Raw genomic sequence first — 22,867 nt, forward strand, 5'->3', positions numbered from 1 at the left:
GAGTATTCTGCATTTCCAAGGGAAGAAACTCACAAACATTTTACCAACTTCACATTAATTATGTCTCAGGAAGGACAGGTCTCACATTTTTTATAGCAAAAATAACTGTTGATTGGTTATTTTATTGCTATTGTTGTTGCTTATGTTAGCTGAATTTAACTGTTTTTAATTAGATCAGCTTCAAAGAACTTTGCATCTCTGCAAGTTACTATCTAATTATATATTCCATAGATGTTCTCTTTAATTATGAAAATGCTTAGACTACAGACCATTGGAAGTTGATGCGTGGTTAACAGTGATGGATAATGATCAAGTTCTCTGATCAGTGGAGTTATGTGAACAAGTAGTTTGGCCCACAATGTTTAGTAAATGCTTGCCAGTGAGAATGCTGTTCTTATAGTTTCCATATATATATATCAATGAAGGTGATTATTGCACAAAACTGCCTCTCTCTCTGTGGAAAGTAAGAATGTCAGTAACCTCAGAATAGTAATCTCAGTTATAATGTTGCCTCTTTCTAAACATGGATAAATTACATTTCTGTTCTGCCCTTGTTATCCTCCTGTAAAATAGTACCTAACGATACCCTCCAAAGCATAAAGATGTGATTAGCCATTGTTTGTTAAAGCACTTTGAAGATGTCAAGTGCTATAAATATTACATAGTATTGTTATAATAACCAAGTTGTTATAACCAAGTAATAATAACCAAGGTATCAAGATTCAGCCTTCAGACTCCCCCAGAATTATTCTAGTAAGAGTAAAGAGATCTGAGTTTTTATTAAAGTAAACCCTGTATTACAGCATGTGAATCAGAGCTGCGATTTCCTTTAGTTTTCATTCAGGCTCATCATGGTCTGTTTTGAGCCTTCTACTTAGAACTAGCCCAAACTTCTATTCAAAGCTCAGCTCAAACCCCTTGCATGGGGTAGGAAGTAGTGGTACCTAGTAAAAAAATGTTATCACTCTTGGTTCCTAGTTTTTTGGTGAGGGTGCACAGACTTTCACAAGCCACGAGAAAAGTTACAGTTCTGCTTATTTGGGCCCAAGTGGAACATCCACTTATCTCCAATACACGTTAGTGGTGTTCTGGTATTCCTACCCTATTGCATGGAAGCAAGTGATCTTTGGATACTAGATATTTCACAACTGATTTTAGCTTTAATTCAGATTTCAGAGGAACCCATATGCCCTTTTCTCTGAAATATTGGAGACTGCAAGTCAGTCTGTTCTTGTGAGAACTGTAGGCTGGTGCTGCCCTGGAGAGTCTCAGAGAAGCACTGAGTGTTTGGATTGCTTTGAAAGTCCGCACTCCATCAGTTGTACTGTCATGAAAACCCTTGTACTTCTGCATGTGCTGATATATTGGATTATATTTCATACTGTACAAGTTAGGAGTATTGCCTGATTCAGTCTGATATTTCATGCAAAACACTGACTTGAAAGATTGTCATGGGATGGGGATTAGGGTGGGGAGATGATCTGCTATGATACTGCTTCATGCTATTTTGGAAAGCGGCCTGAGAATCAAAGCCTATAATTTCAAAATAGATGTAATGGTAAGCATGAGTTCCTTTACTCTTCCAGAGCGGTAAAAGGCCCTTGCAAACTGAGAGTATGTGTTCTGCAGCCCCTGGGCCCCCCAAACGCAGCCCTGGTCTGTTGTTCTTTGCCTGCCTGCACTCAGGGCCTTGCTGTGATTCCTCTGTGAAGTCCAGTCACATCTGCAACAGTCTTTGTCCCAGGGCCATCTCTTTGCTAATGCCAGTGCTGCGCTGAAAAATTGCACCACACTGGGGAGAGAAAAACAAGTAAGCAGTCCCCTTGTGAAATTTTGGGTTGTCTGGGGCCATACAGTTGCCTGAAAATGTCAGTGAAGGAAGGCTTAGGAGATCCAAAAGAAAATGATTTAATGTGCTTAATGTAGCATTTCACCTTCAAAGATCTGGATTTAAACCTTGCCCTGATCACCAATGACAATGAATTTTTAATTTGGTGAATGTTGACTGGTTGGGTTGACCAAGAGGGGAGAATATCATAAGAAAGTGTTGTAACACTGGCACACATTATCATTTCAATGGAATCAAACAACCCTTTTTATTTTGTGCTTTTTCTGTCATGACATAGGCCGCATGCAAACTCACCCTGTCACTGAGAACATACCCAGACAAAAAGTACTTTAATAATTGCTTAGGTTTCATGATGATAATGCAGTTGGTGAGTTTTAATGAAGCTGTCAGAAAGATATTAACAAAGAAAGGCACAAATATATACAGTCACTTTGCAGTCTGTCTTTATGAATGAGTTCTACTTCTGGAAACAGTTTTATATCAAAGTTTTGGCTCCAGTAACTTGCCAGTCTAGTAGTTTGCTGTATCACAGAAACCCTTCTTTAACCAGAGGTTAAAACAGCTTTCCATGTATTCCTAAGCTCTGGTCTGAGCATGCCAAACATGCACTTTCTGACATTGTCAGTTCATCTCTATAGGTACAGTTTCACAGCATTTTGTCTCAGGGATTCATCTGACTTGAGGAGTCACTTTTTCTGGCCATATGTTTCCCAAGTCCACTGCTATGAATTCATTTGTGCTGAATCAGCTGTTTATGGTGCCTCACAGGGAACAGGAAACTGAAATGATCCAGGTTAAAAATGGCTGTTTGAACATGGATCAAACCAAGATCATTGTGGTGATCCAACTTACAGTGCAATCCACAAATGGTTGTACTGTTGTAAGTAATGGGGGCAGTGCGCTGTAACAGGGAAGTAAGAGTAAGTGACAGGCAGGCACATCTTTGTCTGGTTTTACTGCTGAGAAAAAGAATGTAAAATTTCGCCTCAATTATCAAAATTTCCTCTTCTGCAAATAAGATAATGAAGCTTGCTAACCCCAGTGAAGTATAGTGAAGTAAATCATTTAAGATTTATGAGGCTTTTGGAAATCCCCTAATGTAAGATGCTCTAATGGGACAAAACATTATGACTTCCACAGTCAGAAATATAACCACTATACAAGATCAGTGCTTGTGTGTGGGTCTAATTCAGACATATCAAATGATTCTGGATTTATCAAGACTCAGACATATCAAATGATTCTGGATTTATCAAGACTATCTAGATTTATCAATTTTAGATTTCATAGCTTATTAGATATTGCATTCAATTAACATGATTTAAACATGATTTTGCACTTGGCACAGATGTTTTAAAGATACGTTCATACGATGGGCATATCAGGTCAGTGGTGATCAATATTTGATATGGAAAACCAAATAATCAGTAATTCTTTTACATCAACTGATAAAGAGATTGGCAGTGAATTATGAAGGAACCATTATTTTCAAATAGAAATGACTTAGCACTTACAGTTTGGAGCTGAATCATAGCTTTTCTAAAGTTCAGGAGTGTTCAAATTTGAATTAGTCTCATTCCTGTTTCAAAACATGCATTCTTTTTCTTAATTAATCCATCTTGGAAAATTACTGTAGTATATATGCCACTGTAAGAAGTACCCAGTGATGCAAGAGGTCTGATGTGATTCCTCCCTGTGTTTGCAAGGGCAGTGCCTGTCAATACACTGAGATAAACAAGTAGCCCACATCATTTTACCAAAAAACATGTTTCCCCACAAACACTGGAGGGAGATCTGACTTGCTGTGCTTATTTCTGACTTCCATCAAAGTTGAGGCTGCTTTGTAATGAGATACAGAATTAGCTGCAACCTGTGTTTCTCTTATTACTGGACGGATCATTTCTCTTTACCATGTTCTGGTTCAGAAGGACTATTCTGAGTATCCTTCCTCTGTTCAGTTGACAAATAGGTTTATAAAGAGAATGTCCACACATGGAAATACTTACATTCTCACGTATTTTCAGGACCGCAAGCAGTCCTCAATCCTTCACACCATTCCTTTTGACACTAATGGGTGGTGCTGATGGTGTAGGCAGGTGAGTCAGATGTAAGGTTCAGAGGGGGTGTATTCTCTTTAATCTAGTGAAACTGTGTATTTACACACTGCCTACAAGGAGACAGCCTTCTACAGGAGGTTTAGCTCTTACCCTTGCCGTGGTAAATTGCATGTTGCACTGGAAGAATATGAAGAAGAAAAAATCAAAAGAACAAATAAAAGGTGAGAAAATTTGAGTAGCACAGGTTTTATAATTACCTATCAGGCTACCCAGGAATAGTTTGCAAATGCTTCTCTTACTTGCTTATGAAAATACCTGAGACAAAACATATATTGGGGAGAAGAGATCTCTTTAAAGCTTTTCAAAGCTTTAAGTAAAGTGCAACTCCTCCTGCTTTGGCAGGATGGGGTTTGGGGTTTTTTTGCTGAGTGATGGCATAGGTACCAGGAACTGCTCTTTAGTTGTTTGATTCTAAAGGTAGAATAATTCAGACCTCTTTGAACTCTAGTCACTCCTTCCCCTGCACTTTCCATGTCCAGGGAAGGAGCGGGGAGAAAATCTCCGTGAAGGTTGTTTAAGACACCTCTAAGCCTTGTTGTTGCCCAGGGGACATGTCTACTGGCCTCTTCCCTGGAGTAGGCCACAGCTCCTAAAGCTGTTCCTGAAAGATCCTTATGAGGCCAGGAGCCACCACTAGAGGACCATCACACTTTTACTCTTGCTTCAGATTTTTTGTCCTCTGCATTCTCCTGACCCACACAACACACCTTATTATCCAGATAGCACTTCAGTCTTTGTAGTTCCTGTAGCCAAGGTGTGCTGCACGAGAAAGATAGAGCAGCTTCCAGCTTTTTTCCACTCCCTTGAAAATCTCTCCTGAGCCAAAGGAGGCCCTTCTTTCTCCTAGCCTGGCCAGCCTGTGCCTTCTCTCTCTACAGAGACTCCTGGCACATGCAGTGCTTTGCATGAAAATGAAAATGCAATGTGAAAAGAACCTCTCCGCTCATGAGGGGAGATCCTTGCAAACAATATCACCCCACTGTTCCCCAGAGGAAAGGGAGGGAGAAAGCCCATCAAAGTCTTGATATGGAGGTGGATTGTATTCACATGTGTCTACCAGTTCAGCAGGGTTTGTTGCTGACTAGCAGGGGTGACTTTCTCTGTTGCAGGTGYTGTGCTATTATTTTCTGGTCTTTTGTTCAGCTTATGAGGTCATTTTCTTCTTTCTCCTACAGATTCCCCAGGTGTTCCTCCAAGTGCCAATGCTCATCATCTTTTCAGAGGGTTCAGCTTTGTTGCCTCTAACTTGGTGCAGGAGCCTGCACAGCAAGATGTACACAAAATCACAGTTCATCCAATTGTGCAGGTACTGATGCTGATGTTACGCTCACGTTTGATGGGCAGAGACGTATGTGCATGTTACATTTAAACTGTGAGGCAGTTTAAATTCTCGCTGGTACTTCACAGCTATCCAACCCTCATCTGTTTATATGTAGCTTGGAGGAGGTGGAAAATGAGAATTTTTTCCCAGAGGCTTTTATCTTTACGCTCACAGTCTCCATTGCCTTTACAAAGGAAAGAGGAACCATACCTTTTCACAAGTCAGATGAAAAGTACTTCCGAATACCTGGAACACTGTTCTAGTTGGGCATACAGGGCAAGTAATGAAGTGTTTTTCAGTGAATGCATGTCATTCTTAGTAGTTTTGTCTTGGATTATGTGATGCAGTCTGTGTTGGCAGAGGGGCCTAACAAACTACTGCTGTAGACTCCCACAGACGTGGAGCCCAAGCTCCCAGGTGTAAGAGGTTACTGTGTTCCTCATGCTATTGCACAAGAGCCTGTGTGTACTTGCATAACCCAGAGTAGCTTGATGGGGGAAGGACAATTGCCAGACACTTGATACTTTGCTGCTATTCCCTACAATATGCTCTCCAGTTATTGCAGTTTGTTGCTAATGTAGAACAGAAGTAATTGCTACAATTTGCTCAGTACGTTAGAAGAGCTGTGAATCAGGAGAGAGAACTGTGCTGCTCAAAGATGTGCTCACAGGGAAGTTCCTCTCTTACCCATGGTGAAAGGTATACATGCCTTAATGGGAGAGTCCTTGCCTGAGGTATCAGCCTTCATCACTATTTTAAAAATTTGTGGTTTACAGTGGAGTATGTTATATTCTTTAAGATTCTCTCATGGAACTGTAAGTGAAATGTTTCCCAAGCAATTTCATTCCAGAAAATTTGTATATTTTCTCTTGGTTTTGTTTATAAAAGTTTATTGCATATAACAACTGTGTGTTTTATAATTTAGAAGGTTCTGTGTGGAGTTTAGCTAGTGAGGATGCATTTTTAGAGAGAGAATCCCGGAGGCTTTTTAGAGCTGCTGGTCATCTCTTTAGTCCTCGAATGGAATTTGCAGCAAGGCTTCAGATTTGGGCTTTGGGAAGCCATCACCACCTAACAAATCCTGCTGCCCAAATATTTTCCAAAGGTCGTATCCACTAGTGGTGCCATTGTTTGTTTTATACCTTTCAATAAATAAAAACAGAAATTTAAAAATATTTTCCTATTATTTTCATTAGCAATATATTTTCTTAAGTGAGATTGACTTAAAATAGTAACTTTTCTCTCACATTGTAATCATAATTAAATGTACCTGGACAAGACCTCCAGTTTGCATATATGGGATATCTCATTTGAAATCTGTGAAGCTGTTACTGGTTTATAAGTTATCTGATCCTTTCATAATTAGAAATAAGTTTATCTTGTCAAGATATGTCTGTTTGTCAGGGGATCTGGGCACACAGTTCCCCATGAATTTCAGATGGGAAGTGGTTGTCTGCATTCCATAAATAATTTAGAAAAGCACAGCTGCTTTTGCCATTATTTCTACATGGACAGCTCCATCTTACAGACTGAAAAGTGCTAAAAAAGGAAGGGACACATTTGTTTAGGTAAAAAGTTTCAGATTTTTTGAACTGGACTTAGAAAAATACCTAAGGACAAGAGAGTTTGAAGAAAGTGAAATCAAGCACTTACTTTACTAACACCAGGCTAGTCCTTGCATTTACCTCCCCAGGTCCTGATTACCTTGTTTCTTTTGTCTTTCCCTATAGCAGTTACATGGGAACAATATTCACTTTACAGATGGATATGAGATCAAGGAGGACATAGGAATTGGCTCCTATTCCGTGTGCAAGAGATGTGTTCATAAAGCAACAGAAACAGAATTTGCAGTGAAGGTAAGAAATCATGCTGGTAGATGCCAGAAATGTGGTTAAGACTGCTCCGTCACCCAGGGCAGCAGTGTGGTCAGTGAATCTATTGTTGGCTCCTTTCTTGTTGGTGCAGGTGGCCCTTTTTCTTCTTTCAGAAGATGACAGGTTTTCGATAAGCCTTGTTATTTCTTACATTGTAATCTCATGAAGTAAAATTCCAGAACAGAAAAACCTTTATAGTCTCACATGGAAATCCTGTTAATCATTTCAGCCATGCTCCTTGCTGTCTAGATAACACATTTTTAACAGAACCTAAATTTAAATCATCCTAAATAAACAAAATAACATATAAAATGATAGCAAAGTTGAATCCTCTGTGATTACAAAATAGCTTTTCTTTCATTCATTCTCTAGTTATTAAGTTCTGACATTTTGTATCACAATTAGAGAAATTTGTTAGTGAAATGGCAATCTACAGTAACATGGTCACCTTCAAATAATCAGATTCCCTTTTGTCTCCTTGACATTCAGCAGCAACATGCTATAAAAAGGGAGCAAAAGGCAAGATCCAGTGGAGAATCAAAATAATAATTTAATAGAGTTTAGTTGGATATTAAAGACAAATCAGTGAACTTGAGTCTTGGTCATGAAATACTGTGTAAGCAGAGTCACAGTGACCAGCAGCAACAGGAGGATCAGCAGGCTGCTAGGATGTATATAGGAGAGAGATCTTTTCCCATAGGAAAGAATGGTTTTGCAGTAGAATTCCTTTGGAAGGTCACACTCAGAGGACTACGTTGCAATTCCTATTTAGTGTTACTGAATAAATGGTGTCCAGCTATTACAAAGACCAGAAGAGACCAGTGTATGTGGCAAGTGATTGTGAAGATATGTCTTAGGGGAAAAGTCCCAAACATTAAAGTTTCTTTAGGAAAAAGGAGTAGTAATTACAACTCTCATAGGTTAGAGAAGTATGTAATGGCTTTGTTCTTTTATCAAAAATGGGACAAGATTTGATTAAATCAGTGGAATTACTCGTATAATGAATTTGAGAAGACTAACAGACAATAAAGTCATTGTCCTTTTAGTCTATGTGATCTCATGGGAGCAGATTGCTTAAATTAGCATAAGACAAAAAATAATTTCTTGAAATCAGTACATAGAGAAATATATTTGTTGAACCTTCAGTAAATGAAGAATTCCTCCCCATTGCCTGTCTACTTTTCTTTTTTAACTTAGAAAAGATATATAAACTTAGCTTATAAATGAGATTGTGTTTTTGTTATGAAATCTAATGATGGCAGCTTAATAAAGTGATACAAACTCTGCAGTCCATGAGATAAGTGGTAGTCAGTAGAATACTAGTAAACATTTTGTTTGTTCTTATTTTCCATTACAAGACTGCTAATAAGGCTGTATATTGGTCTGTGAAAGTTTTGAGGTCTCCCAGTGTTGGCCCCAAAAGTCTGGAAATCACTAATAATTAACAATTTGTTGATGTCATTGTTCAAACAACAGTTGAGTTTTCTAGGCTACACCTACACCATGAACAGGAGGACAGACCTACTAGCAGGTCTGTGGGCTTGCACACGAACAGTCTAGGATTTTCATATTTAATGAATGGAAAAATCACAGTTTTCCAGTGTCCAGTTCATTTGTCAACAGATGGCATTATGTTATAGTAGGTATGTTTTTTGTGTAATTAAATGACATCTGTGATGAACAAAATGCATATTAAATTAAAATCATGTGTTTAAGATTTTATTTGTCTCTATTGCCGACAGTTTTATCAGTGTAATACAGCAAGCATGAAACCAAAATAAAAAGACCTTGGATCCCCCAAAATGTCTGAGTGCCTGAATCCAATAGGATCCAGCACTTACTTAGCAGTTACAGTTTAGAGTACCTTGGAGAATCTGGACCAAACTAAACACATGGAGAAATTCAAAACTCCAGGGGAGTTTAACACTTTGATTGCTAGGTTTAGGCTCTTTTCCATTATTAGTAATCTTTTTTTATTCCTTTCTTCCTCCACTTCTTACTACTCTTTTCTTGTCATGCTAATACGTCTTGATTTTGATTACTGGTTTAGGCAACACGCACACATCTCAGTTTTTAACACAGTGTGAGTCAAATGTGCAGCACAGATTTTGGGTTGGAGAGATTGGTGGGTTTTTGTTTATACTGTCTTTCCAGCACATTGCATGCTGCCTCTTTGATTATTATTCCTACAAATGGATTGATTTTATTTTCCTTTCATTTTTATCTTTATTTCGTATTACGACTATATCATTTTATTATCAAAGTGGCTCACTTTCATAAAGATTACACAGTGCCACCCATTTCAAGTGCTTAGATAGCAGTTGCAACCAACATTAACATAATTATATATCAGTCCTTTTGACATGCATCCTTTAACTCTCGCTATAAAAATCAGTGTAATTAGATTTTTTTGATTTCTTTCAGTAAGTATAATTTGTTCAGTGTTCCCTAATACATAATGTTCACAGGAAAAAACATGTACAATGGTAATTTGTATGACAGGCAGCTGCCCCATTTACCTGGTAGTACCTCATTAAAAGCTCCCTTGTTAGGATGGAGTGCTGACACATCCGCAGACATCATTCCATCTCCCCAGAGGACCTGTCAGTAGTGAAAGAGTTAAGGAAAAGACATCATTGCAGGAAGATACACATAATGTTACTGGGTGAATAATCCCTCTCAGTTTACGGAGAATGCCACTCACCAGGCCTTATTTACTATTCTGTAAAGTGCCATATTGAGACAGCAGAGTACTGAGCCAGAGTAACTGAGTCAGAGCTACAGCCAAAAAATCCACTCAGAGAAACAAAACCTTCCCTAACCCAGAAGGAGAATATATTTGTTAAAATATAAAACATTTCATCACTTTTCCTTTTGCTGGCCTTCTGCAACAAACCATCTTACGGAGTCAGATAGATGTCTAACAGGGGAAATAAGTGCTTTGCTGCCATTATAAAAGCACTTGAACAGCTCTGTAATTTAACTCCTTTTAGTGTTTAGTGAGACTCAGGCACATTACTCACTGAAGAAATCCCTCTAGATACCTATCCACACCTTTAGGCACCAAACTGTCTTTGTAAATCCAATCACTGAAGTTGCAGAAGAGACTTTACTTGCAATATCTTCCCCCCTCTTCCATACCATCTTTAAAAATGGAATGCTAGTAACAAACTCTAAATCTATTTTAGACATGCCCTCAGGCTCCTAAATACAATATTTAAAAATTCAGACTTACACATTTCTGCTACTGAGACCATTTAAATACCATGCAACAGAAAACCTTGTAAACAGCCAGATTTCCTACAAACTGAGTCTGCTCAAAAGCTAGTAGCAACCTACCTGGGTCAGTGTAGGTAGATGTTGGTTTAGTGAGTCGTTATATCATATTCCACTGCATGTACATACTCTTAGGTACTTTTAAAATTTTACTATTACTCTTTTTTTTTCTTTCTCATTCCCAAGTGAAAATAGTGTAAAATTATGAAATATAAGTAAATATATTGTTCATTCTTCTGAAAGCTGTATAAGACTGGTACAAAGAAGAGAGCTGGGAAAAAAGCATTTCTCATCTGACAGATCTCTACTGTGTTTCAGTCTTCTGCTAAAATATTGATCATCCTGACTACAGCAGGCATAATGGTTTTTAATAGCAAGGGGAACTGGCATTGTCAATCACAGTTACAAGCATCACGTGGTGGGTATAAATGTAGCAGTGAGATCAGAAGCAGAGGAAAATAAGATCAAACTATTTCAGTTAGATCAGTATCTAGAGAAAATAAGTCATTTAAGTAAAAGAATGGTGCTAGAGCAGATGATAGGGATTTCTATGGGTGGAAGAAGATCTGTGATGGAAGCCTACAAAGATTGAAAGCTCTCTTTTGGAAAACAAAGGAAATGCCACATGCCGCAGTTCAGAGTTACTGGTGAATCAGATTTTTTGGTGAATTAGATTTTTCAAGCCTGCCAGAGATTTGATGCAATTAGCACATTCTAAAAGGTTTTCTTTCCTTAAAACCATTGTACTGGATCCAAACTTGGATCCTTACTTCTAGTGAAGCTTTCAAGCTGGATTTTCAGATATACTTGTCACTGATGCCAGATGAAGTAAGTTTGCAAAGGACCTGATTGCATCCTCCTTTCTCTAAAGATTTCTTTATATAGATCATTTTTTCCCCCAGGATAGATTACTGGTAGATAGTAGCCAAAATAAAAATTGCTGCTGCTATGGCCCATTCTGCCCCCAACATGCTATCTGCTACAAATGTTGCAGGGCTGGGTGGTATGGGGCTAGCTTCAACAGCTCCATGCCAGCTCTGTTCTTCTCCATCTCAGAAGGAATACCTAGCTGCTTAAAACTTATGGATTTTTAATCTTTCAGTGCTATTAGAGCCAAGGCGAATGGCTGGATATAAGGACAGCATACGCATTTCTCCCTCCCCTGATAAAGAAAACATACAGTAGAGATAGTTGCAAATGATAAGTCCAGTTTTGCAGATGCAATATTACAGTGGAATTTGAATCTCAAAACGCATGTGAATTTCATGACTTTTTCCCATCTTTATAATGCACTAACGAACTATTTGGCTGCAAATGTTCCACAGCTGTGAGCAAAGCCAAATTTTGCAGTCTGTCTGCTCTGGGATACAAGTTAATTTATGCTAGAGTTCCAGTAAATCCTACAGTTCATATGTAATTATGGTAATTTGTAAGCACTGAAAGTCCATGTATCTTGGCATGTTTTAGATATACAGACTGGGGAGAAGTTACATATTTATTAGCTGTAAAAACACAATACCAGAGAAATGATGTCAACATGCTATCAATAGACAGAAGTCAGTAACTCTGGAGAGACGTTTTTAGCAGGCCTGTGTAATCAGACTTGCCATATACGTCCATTTACGTGTTAATGACAGCAAGTGACATAGACACTGAAAGCTGTAGGAATCCCAGTTGTTTCATAATTTCTTTAAACTCCTTTTTCCCTTACATTGATGTTCATATGCTGATCTGCTCATTTTCAGGCAGCTGGTATAAGTAGATACAGTATCATACTAGTATGAAGGCAGGAGGCTATGCACTAGTATTTAGTTAGCTCTGCACCATTTTCTTCAGGACCCGTGGCTATATGAGGAGTTTAGTGCTGAATATAGAAAGCATGAATGACAAAAAAAGGTAGTCTTCCAAGATTGACTGCAGGGTGGCGCATCATCTGGGATTCTTTTAAAGAAAATAGGAATCCCAAACACATAGGCCTTTATTTACTGAAACAGGAAAAGGAAAAGGAAAAAAAGAAAAACAGTCCAGAAGTCATTAAATCTTGACAGTCAAGGGATCTGTAAAGCTAGACAGCTTTTCTTAGATTGATTTCTCCTTAAACACAGGAAGTCATCCCTCTGAAATGAAACAGCCTGTAAGTTTTCCAGGGGAGAGTTTGTGTCCTTTTTTGTCTGTCTGGGAGGTACCAAATACCCAGGTGGGTCATGGATAAATATATCGGTAATCTAGTAGGCAGGTCAATAAAAAGTTTGCTGGGTAACCACAAATTTCTTGGCCCTGAGACTGCCAGCTTGTCAACACTGGTAGGTACCAATGCTCTCACACAGTCCCCGTTCTTCCAACCTCTCCTCCCACCACCTTGAACAGAACCTGGTGCAGAGGTCTGGACCCAGAATACGTGCAGAGATTTTAAGGTCAGAGCCGCTGGTAAAAATATCCATTTCAAATGTAGCCATGAAAGAAGCTTCATAGTGACCTGGTCTCACATCGTTTAGGGCAGAACTGCAGAAGTTACCTGCTCCTGGAGCAGAGCAGTAACAGGACTCTAACAAGGGGGAGGATGGGCTGAATATGTCTGGATCTAATGTTGAAGTCCTGTCTCAGTTTTCAGTTGATCCTTATCCTTAGTCATGCAAACTCCTCTTTACTACACTGGGTGGTTGTCACAGTAAGGGTTGTATGAATGAGAGTGCTGGTCTGTAAGACCTCACACTGAGGAAAAAAACTGCATCAAGAAGAGTATGTGATGAAAAGAGTTTAGACCCTGTTTTAAAACCTGCTACCCACCTGAAGGGAAAGGGGAGTGATATCCCTGCCTCTGCCTCCAAAGCACTCTTATGTCCCAGGTCTTCCTGAGATGGCTTATTTATGAAGAGCAAAACTCCTGCCTCTGCAAAATCATACTGATGATTCTGAAAGTTACTGTCTAATATTTAACTGAGAGAAAATGTCTCTGAAATCTCCCCCAAACTCTCCATTCCTATTTGCTTTCCTTCCCTGAATAGTATGTAATGAAGCTGTTCGATATACACAACTAATTCCTAAGAAGGAAATTTGAAGATCCGAACCTCCATCAGAAAAATGTTGCTTAAATTTGTTGCTTGTATAGCTTTATTAATGAAACTGAAAAACAAATTAATAGATTTCTCTCTTGCTAACATGCTTGCATATATCTGTAGTGGTTTTGCCTGTAGTACCTGGGAGGGACTATCTGACCCTGTGGGACTGTGTGCTATTTTGGTGTCCATGGTTTAAGATAGAAAATAAACAAAGTAAAGAAAATCTGAAGAATGAATAGCAGAAAATATGCAAACATTGCTAAGCAAGCTCTATCAAGAGAGCTACAAATATATATGATGTAAGACAGACAAGAGACCAGTGGGAGGTGATCGAAATCTGTAAATATCTCTAAGGTGATATAAATGATGGATGACAACCATTCGGTTGCTGAACAGAGCAAGATAGAGTGTCTTGAAGCTAAGAAAGGGAGTTTCAGCAAAAAGGTTAAATGTTGAGAGCAATTGATAAAACAGACTTCAAGGAGATGACCAAGACATCCTCATCCCCATCCATACCCTTCACTGTCTGAAGGATGCTTAAGTTGGTAGTGTGACAACAGAATCAGTAGAATATAGGGTGCCATGTAGGAGATACAGGTTTCAGAGCAGATTTAGCCATAAATCTCTAGGCTGCTTTGGATTTGCACATGTTTTCCCAGAGTGCTGCTCATCTGGCACTCTCCAAAGGACTGGCATGTTAGACTAAAATTGGGATCTATGGAGGTTACAGTAAGAGTGCTTACAAACAGTATTGACTGGTGTCCTCTAGATGTGATGGAGAGGGAACAGTAATTGCAGTGAAAGGACTGAAGTAGCAAAGGAATGAAGTGGAGAAAATTTTCTGTGATGATCTTATGTCTGATCAGTGAGAGTATTTTAAAGACTCTCCTGATTTTCCTCTTTTGAGCAGCTTCACAAAAGCGCTTGAATTCCATGCTGACCTGGGCTCCCACGGACAATTTCACTTACCACAGAAGGAGGCAATGTAGCATAATTTACACGCTGTCCTTATTTTGTAGGATTTGGGTTTAGTCAAATACCTACAAAACTTCACTCAGTCTCACTTTTCTGCTGTTTTCGTTTGAGCATGATCACATTTCAGCCAGATATTCTCACCATAGAAATAAGTCAGTTCTCCAAAGAGGCACAGCTTGAATGGGCAGGATCCCTGGAGCTGCTGTTTCAGAAAGGATGGAGGAGTACAGAGTACTGGGGTCTGCTTTAAGGGCTTCGGAGAAAAGGCAAGGCAGAGAGCCAGGAGTGCCTTGTGCACTGTTACAAGCAGCAAGCTTTTTTGTAGCAGTGGGAGCCATTGCTGGCTGGTGACTTTTTGACTGGATCGGACTGAGGTGTTGTTTAACAGATAAGCAGAGGAGGCAGATAAAAATACAGAAATGTGTGCCGACCACTTCTTAAACTCTGTGTTAAAACGTCTCTTAGAAGTGTGTGGGATGTGTTTCTCGTTTGGCTAAAGGATTTGTATAGCCTCCTTCCCATTTGGTCACAAAGCTCACAGTGCTTCTCCTCTTGGCACTGCTGCACTTTTGAAGAATGTGAGATGATGGTGTTTCTCAATGCTAACTAGATCTTTTTTGAGACCTAAGATCAGGCCACAGTTTTCCTACAGCTTAATAAGATCATATTTCTCTTCTCTAGGTCACTTGCCAAATACCTAAGTATTTTGGATAGAATTTGGTCCTTTGTGGCTCTGTTTTTCATTTGAGGCCATTTAAACTTTATTTCATGTATTTGTATTCCATACTGATGTAATAATTTTCCCATTTTGTAATTTGAACGTGTTACACCAGTTTTCATCCTTAAAGCTTTTTGTAAAAGTAGATAGGAGTAGCACTGCAGCCATTTTAAGGATTGAAAATTCATCAGTCTGATCCAAGGACATGTACTAGGGCTGTGCAGAGCACTCTAAAACTGAGGTCTCCTGACTGTCAGTGCAGAGCCTTTCCCACTGAAATATTCTGCCTCCAAAGCTGCAGTTTTCATCTGTCTAAAATGAACTTTTCTGTTTCACGGGCTCTATTGGAATAAATTTCTTAATGTTGCTTAGAAAATGTGTGCTAGTGTATAAATGCTAAGTTATAAGTAATACAGTTGTAGTTGACATTTGGGAGTGCTAAGTCAGCAAACACTGGCAGTGAGTGGGCATGCTCGCTGTGCTTAATGCCTCACCTACACAACTTGATCTGATGGCCAGTACTTATTTCAGAAAAGTATTGCTAATTAGGCCTATTTCTTTTAATATTCATTTCACTATTTTTCTGGAAGATTTAAGCATGGGTGGGGGAAATGAATCTCTGAAGCTAATCAAAATTAATAGCACAGCAAATAGTCCCTCAGAAACTATTAGACTTGGAATAGTTCTCCTTGGAGACATTGTAAATGTAAAATTATACCATGTCCTTTTAAATAATGTTAGCCTTTCTGCAGTGATTTTCATCCAGCTTGAGTAATTTGACATCAAAAAAGGAACCATATTAAAACAGATGCTTGGCATGAATAGAGCTTATTTTTAGAAGGAAATATTACTGAAATGGAAACCTGAACATTTTCCAGAGGCACAGAACTGCAGTTTTATCTGTGTCACTTCTGTTGGAATTAACATTATAGATGAAACTGTCAGTTTAAAATCTCTGCATGCATTGTTACACCTCTTTTCTTCAGAAGAGATGCATATCCCCTCTGTAGTCATCAGTGGTGGCCTGAGTTTCAAATGTATCATAGATATGGTGTAGAAATAGTGTGCAAAAAGACATAGAATTAATTCTTCTCCCTCTCCTCATCCTCCCCCCTTCTTTTCCCTCCCCCCAAAAAAAGAATTTATACAGGGGGTGTAGCATCACACTGTGCTATATGAATCTCTTCTTAAATGTGATTAACTCATACTTACACTCCAAACAGGCTTTAAAGAAAACTTGAAAGCATGTAATACCAGGTAAAGCAGCTTTAAAAAGCTCAGTGGTGTATAAAGTTCTCTTCCTCCTCCATACTTTTTCCACAGTGCCATCATATGTTCCCTGGTGCCCATTAAAAGGAGCTTTAGGAGGTCCTGCTTTCCAAAGATACCGGCAAACTCAGCTGTGGCTGTTTAAGGTATTGCAACACTCAAGTGTCTGCCCTGACCTTCTTCTGGACTTTCTGTTGCTGTAGCCAGAGTAGCAGATTAGGACTGTGCCAGTGACTCAGCTGCCTCAGTTCACACTCTTGTATCTTAGTTTAAGTTGCCAGGAAAAGTCACTTTGGGCTAAGACTGTTGCCTGGGGCAGTTGAGGGACAGACACTGGTCCCATTCAGGACTGAGGGCCGAAAGGGCAGCCAAGGAGAGCTACATCTTAGGCCCTTGCAGCACCCACCAAAGCTCTTCTGTCAAAGCCCCACAACCTACTTTTTAACCATGTCAGTGCTGCAGAGTGCACCTTTAATGCTCCCCAGTGCTTCTGGTTGATCCCTCTGCAAGCGGAAGGTTTCCAGTGGAATAAATCCACTAAAATAAAATGGAGAATTTTTGCTACAGTCCATGGTAGTGGCATACACAGGGTTAAATCACAGTGCCAGTATTGGGCACAGTTAGTTTGATTTTCTTCAGGAAGGGAGACTGAGGGATGTGGCTACTGTTGCCCGTTTTGACTGATATGATTAGACAGAGCTTTTGTGTCTTTTTTCACTTAAGAAAAATCACTCAGAGCGAAGCAATTTTTTTTTAATGCAGGCTTGTTTGTTCATTAAAGATGTGCAAAGTCCTTTTTTTTTTCCCCCAACACAGGAAGACTCAAAGAGCAGAGAGCAGTTTCCTTGCTCCCAGCTCCAGCTTAGCCTAGCCAGAGCCCATCCTTTCTCCTCAGCCCATCTCACTGCTGTTCCCATCAGTGCATCTTGTGCTTCTTTTCTGTCTTCTTTCTCGCTCTGTTGCTTTTCTCTCACTCTTTCTTTTAGGCTGTAGACAAATGTTCACTTTCCAGACAGCAGAGGCAGCTAAATTGCTATCTCCTACCTCATGCCTTTTTCCAGTCTCCCAACAGCAGTGATGAAGGACTCCGTGTGAGAAGCATGGTAGTCCTCCTCACACAAGGTCATCCAGGTTAATTTCAGCTGTTTAAAAAGGCAATTTGTATTAACAGGGCTAATTCTGCCCAGAGAAGATTAGGGAGTGCTCTCACATACCATTTCTATGGCAGGACTGTGAAGGCCATAAATCCCAGCTGGTAGGTGGTATCAAACAGCTGAGGACTGTAATATCTGCTAATGGCATAGCTAGATCCAGAAGAAGAAATTTATCTGCACAGTTGGAGATGCACTGATTCCTTAAAAAAAATTGTAACCATCAAATCCCTTCCACCCATGTGTTCCCTTGTTTAGGGTGACTGTTTCTGTTACCTGGTTATATAAAGGTCTTTATAGTTTCTTTATATAAATATAAATACATACATATAAACACACACACATATATGTATATATAGCTGCTGTACTTATTTCAGCAAGGTTTGACCCACACAGAACGTTCTTTTTTGTACTCATCAGTCCACTCTGGCAAGGCTGAAGACGTTGAATACCCACTAATGAGGAACAATCAGGTGATTTTTCCATGCAAAAGACTTGTAAAACTGTCCAGACTTGCTGATTGGGATTTTGAAAATACTTATTCTCTCCTGATTCTTCCTTCCATGATATAGAGCTTAGTATTATTCTTTGATGGAGCCTAATTTGTTTTAACATATCGTGAGGTTTTTACCCTAAATTCTCCTGGGAAAAAATATTCAGCTTTCTTTCAGCTAGTCAGTAAAATACACAAAGGATATGTCAGTCAAAGAGCAAAAAACTCTGTTAGAACAAAGGACACTATTGTATGAGTTGAGCCCACTTTACTCTTGGATTGTTTCATCCATCAGTAATACGGATGAGTTTCTAAGAAATCCCTGGGTGTCTAGTACATAGAGAGAACTCTATTTGTTCTATAGCTCAATTTCTTATTTTTCTGAAGTACAATATAAAACCCATTTGCTTCATAGCTTTTCTCTGACAAAGGACAACTGAGCTCTTGTTATATTTTTGGTTAAGCTTTTTATACATTATGATGCCTTTCCAAGTTGGTGTTCTTCACCACACATCTACAGAGAGAAATAGAAAAGCAGCGTCATTTCACAATACCCATAAACTCAGAACTGGAAGCAGAAAACAGAAAAAACTTCTCTGAATTATGTGTATACATTTTAGTTGACTTCAGATCAGAATGAGTTGCCTAGAGAAAAGACATCATTTTGTGCACCTGAAGAGCTGAAGAAGGTTTGTGGGCCATTGCAGAGAGCAGTAGAGAAGAGACAGACTGTCTTCATGCAAGACAGAAAGTGTCAAAGGAAATGCAGAGTTACCAGAATGCGAAATGCTCTTTGTTACCAAAAACAATGTTTTGAAGATGTATATTTTTGCTCAGCTTTTAATCAGGTGTAAGAGTGTCATTGCTTATGTAAAATTTGAACAAATATATTTAGCTTTTCAGCACCTAACAATAGAGCTTGCAAATTATAGCAAAAAAAGAAAAGATTAATAATAATATTAATTCTGCACAACAGCAGATACTGTATCACATGCTGCGGCATATGTGTTCTCATATAGAAAGGGGGCAGGACTGCAGTCCCATTATCCTCTCTACCTTGTATCCATACCTGTAACATTTAGTGCTTTTTTCTTTGTAAAATTGCAGCCTCTGATATATAGCTAGGTAAGAAACAGTCAAGACTTTAGCTCTCATTGAAGCAGTGTAGCCAGCAAAGGGCTGTCCTTGCAGGGTGTCTTTGGGCAGCCTGAAAGAATAGCTCTGACAGCTGTTGAATTAGCCTGAAATATGGGGAACATACCTAGCTGCTACATTGGATGGGCGTGAAGTGCCACATACCCTGCTTGGTTTGCCACRTAACCTGCACAGGCTGATTCAGTGGATAGAGCTAAAACCTTCTGTTTGCAGAGGTGGATTGACAATAGAGCTGATCTTTAAAATTAGAGATTAATTAAACTCCCGTGCCAGAAGCAAGATGAAGAAAAAGTAACGCAGAAATTTAAAGCTAAGTGTTGGGTGTCTGGTCTGATAGTGGTTCACTGCTGATGAAAGCCCATTAGAAAGGCCATGAATGGCATCTGTGTCCCCRTTGTGGGAGAGCCAGGTCCACTAGGGCAACTGAACTCAGCACAGTGAGACCAAAGGCCCTGCAGACTGGAAGAAGCTTGCCTGGTCCCAGCTGGAAGAAACTACACAAGAAGAGTGCTTTGATTTATTTCCAGAGCCAAGTACAAGTGCTATATTTTCTAATGCATCCTTCACCTTTTCTGACAGTCGGTCTGACTTGGTGAACACTTTTCAAATTATTGTGAAGACTGCTTCATAGATCTTGGCATTGATCCACTCCAGGTAGGGGTTTGTATGTGGGAGTGTGTGTGTAGATAAAGCTGTAGGATTGTGGAAAAGGTGTTCATGTTGATTTTAGACTCTCATGCAGTTTTCTACCTAGGTTCTGGCTACGGCTTGGAGATACCATATTCTTGTCACAGTTTTGCTCCTACTCACTTTGAAGCCCCTTTGAATAACTGTCTGGGTAAATGAAAGTACTGTAGTGGTTAGCAAGAAGACAGGATCAGCATTTATATCAGAGTTTTTAATGCAATAAGTAAGCTGGTAAATGTTGGAGTGTCACGTGTCTCATTTCCTTGGCCGATTGCACAGGTGTTCTGTTTTACATGAATGTCCCAGGGTGTCACTGGAGGAAAAACTCAGGCAGAGACATCTTTCCATTGTCACTGAAGTCCTCCCCTTTTCAGCTAATCCTGAAATGACAGAGTGATGACAAAAAAAAGCCAAATTGCTTGATGTTGCAGAGCTGCAAAGAGACATCTGGGTGCCTAGAAATCTTTGCATCTTCCCTAAGGCAGGCCAGTTACTGTAGAAGTTGGAGGCCCTGAGCTTGTCAGCTGGGGCCTCCAAGATCCCCAACACAGTCGAGGAGCAGCTCGCTGTGCACATGACACAGCACAAGCACCCTAGGGTGCAGGCCGTTGATGTGTCACCCCTAGCCAGTCGTGCCCATGAGTCTGGTGGCAGATGAGCTGCACATGCACTGTCAAGCTGCATGTGTGTAGTAGCTGCATCACCAGGTACCCAGTGGTGCTGCTGTCTGGAAAAGAAAGTGGTTACTGTGTTAATATAGCAAAAGCCATGTTCTTTTACCAGAGCAAGGGTGGAGATGGTGCAGCACAGGCAATGCCACGTTCGGAGGACATCCAGCAGCCTGGCAGCTGGCTGGTGAGCCATGGCGGGAGCAAACATATAGCAGCACCTATATTTCAAATCAGGAAGTAAAGCTGCACAAAATGTGTTTATTTAAAAACTATCTAGTGAAACCATTCCCTTTTCACTTACATATCTGATTTTTTTGAGAATCTCAAGGCTACTTTTGAAAATCACTGGAACCCTGCAATGCATCTTCCTTTGTGCCTGTGTTAGATAAGGCGTATTGGGCCAGGTTTATACTGGAGCTCATTTTGGCACTTAGTTAGGGCATGATTTGCAAATGTCCTCTGAATGCAGCACATCCTCTTGTGATGCAGATGTTCTACATTTTCAAAAGGAGGTGGCAACCGCTGTCAGAACCGTTCGGAAATGACAGTTTCGCTCTTTTGAAAATCTGGCTAAAGTTTAACAATACATGAGAACACTTTCTGAAGAGGAAGACCAGAAGAATCAGGTATCACAGTGAAGCTACAGGGGATATTCAAGGAGGCAGAATGACAATTTTGCCACTGTGGCCACTGCAGCATGGGAATAAAGAAACTCTATATACTGCAGTGCTGCAGTGCTGCAACTGCATCTCCTCCTTTGCTATTTTGTCAGTCATGGGTCAAGTTAAGTCACAAGTGCACTAGAGAGAGGGACCCTCAGGATGACAGTCTATTACGGTGGAGGAAAAAAAAATTGTTCTAGCCTGTCCTACTGGACTGCCCAGGGGACCAAGTGCCAGGAGTTTCGGGACTCTGCTCACAGCTCTGACAATGATTTGTAGTGTGGTTTTGGGCAACTTGTCTATTTAATCACTGCATTGCAATTTGTGCACACATTAAAATAAAAAGCATGCCTATTTAGCAGAACTGTTTTGAGATTTATATATATACAGCATGTTGTAAATTAGAAGCATTACATATCATCTACTGCTGCTATTATTAAATTACTAGCAGACTGCTTCAGGTTATGTTATTTTGAGTTTTCTGTCAATAGCTGAGACTATTTTTGGTTTGGGGTGTTTTTAGGCACAATATATACTTTTATATTCCTGCATTATTAGCAGTTGCTTAAAATTTTCCACGGCTCTGTATGTTTCCTTTCCTAAGAAAATATAACAGGAGAAAGAATCCAGAATATATCACTTGCTACAGTAGCATAGTGATAGTAATGCTTCATATAGTAATAGAAATACTTGCTGCAGTAAATTTTTCTGGTTTGTACCAGGCAGGCAAATCCTGAGAGGCACACATTTGTGTAACTCCATTAACTTCACAAGAGCTACATTAGCTTACTCCAGCCAAGGAAATTGCCCTGAGTATCTTTTTATGTGTTAGAGTTGTTGGTTGACTGGGACACATCACATTTAGTTGCTGTGGTTCTGTTTATGAGGAGTCATTCATCCTGGATTCCATTGGCATTTTGAGACTGTCTCTGCTAAACTGGGTGAACAACATTACTGTAAGGAGAAATTGCTAGATTTTTTTTCCCACTTACCTATTTTTTAATTTTTCCCTTCATTTATTCAAATGCCAATAACAGCCATTTACCTCCATCAGCTCCCAGTTTTACTTTCACTTGTCACACTGCTGCTGATATGGAATTGAATCACTGATATGGCTTCAAATGCATACTTCAATCATGGACAACCACTGACCATCATTATCAGTGCAAATGCATGTCAGTCATGATACATATTCAAGTATGCCCTATTACAGCTGATACATTAAATTCTAGACATGTACTTAAACCGTGTCACTGTAATTAAGTCATGAAAATGCATGCAAAAGCAACCAGGCATTTATTCCCATTAAAAACTTTTTTTTTTTTTTGAAAACGTGTTTCCCTGTGAATGCCACTATTTTAAATCTATGCTGTATGCCTAGTTATTACATAGAACTAACCACATTTAAGGTGGGAAGTCTTGAAATCCAAACCAATAATGGAAGTATGAATTTCTGAACATGCCAGCCATCCTTCTTCTAGAACCTGTTATTCAAAAGCACCAATACTTTTTTCTAGCAATAAGAAATTCATGCCAAAATACTTCCTTTACTCCTAATGAGTTTTCTAGTAGTCTTTCAATATTCACTAT

General features: G+C 39.5%; 1 protein-coding gene across 1 annotated transcript in view; it reads left to right on the top strand.

Annotated features, from left to right (window-relative positions):
- The window catches only part of RPS6KA2 (ribosomal protein S6 kinase A2), a gene marked incomplete at its 5' end in the record, with an annotated part of 79,561 nt that overhangs the window by 43,239 nt on the left and 13,455 nt on the right, over positions 1-22,867 (top strand). The window contains 2 exon segments of the mRNA XM_026069998.1: positions 5,142-5,272; positions 7,018-7,143. Of these exon segments, the coding sequence (XP_025925783.1) occupies positions 5,142-5,272; positions 7,018-7,143 (257 nt within the window).

Source organism: Apteryx rowi, unplaced genomic scaffold, assembly GCF_003343035.1.
Source record: "Apteryx rowi isolate R43461 unplaced genomic scaffold, aptRow1 scaffold_300, whole genome shotgun sequence".
Classification (NCBI taxonomy): domain Eukaryota; kingdom Metazoa; phylum Chordata; class Aves; order Apterygiformes; family Apterygidae; genus Apteryx; species Apteryx rowi.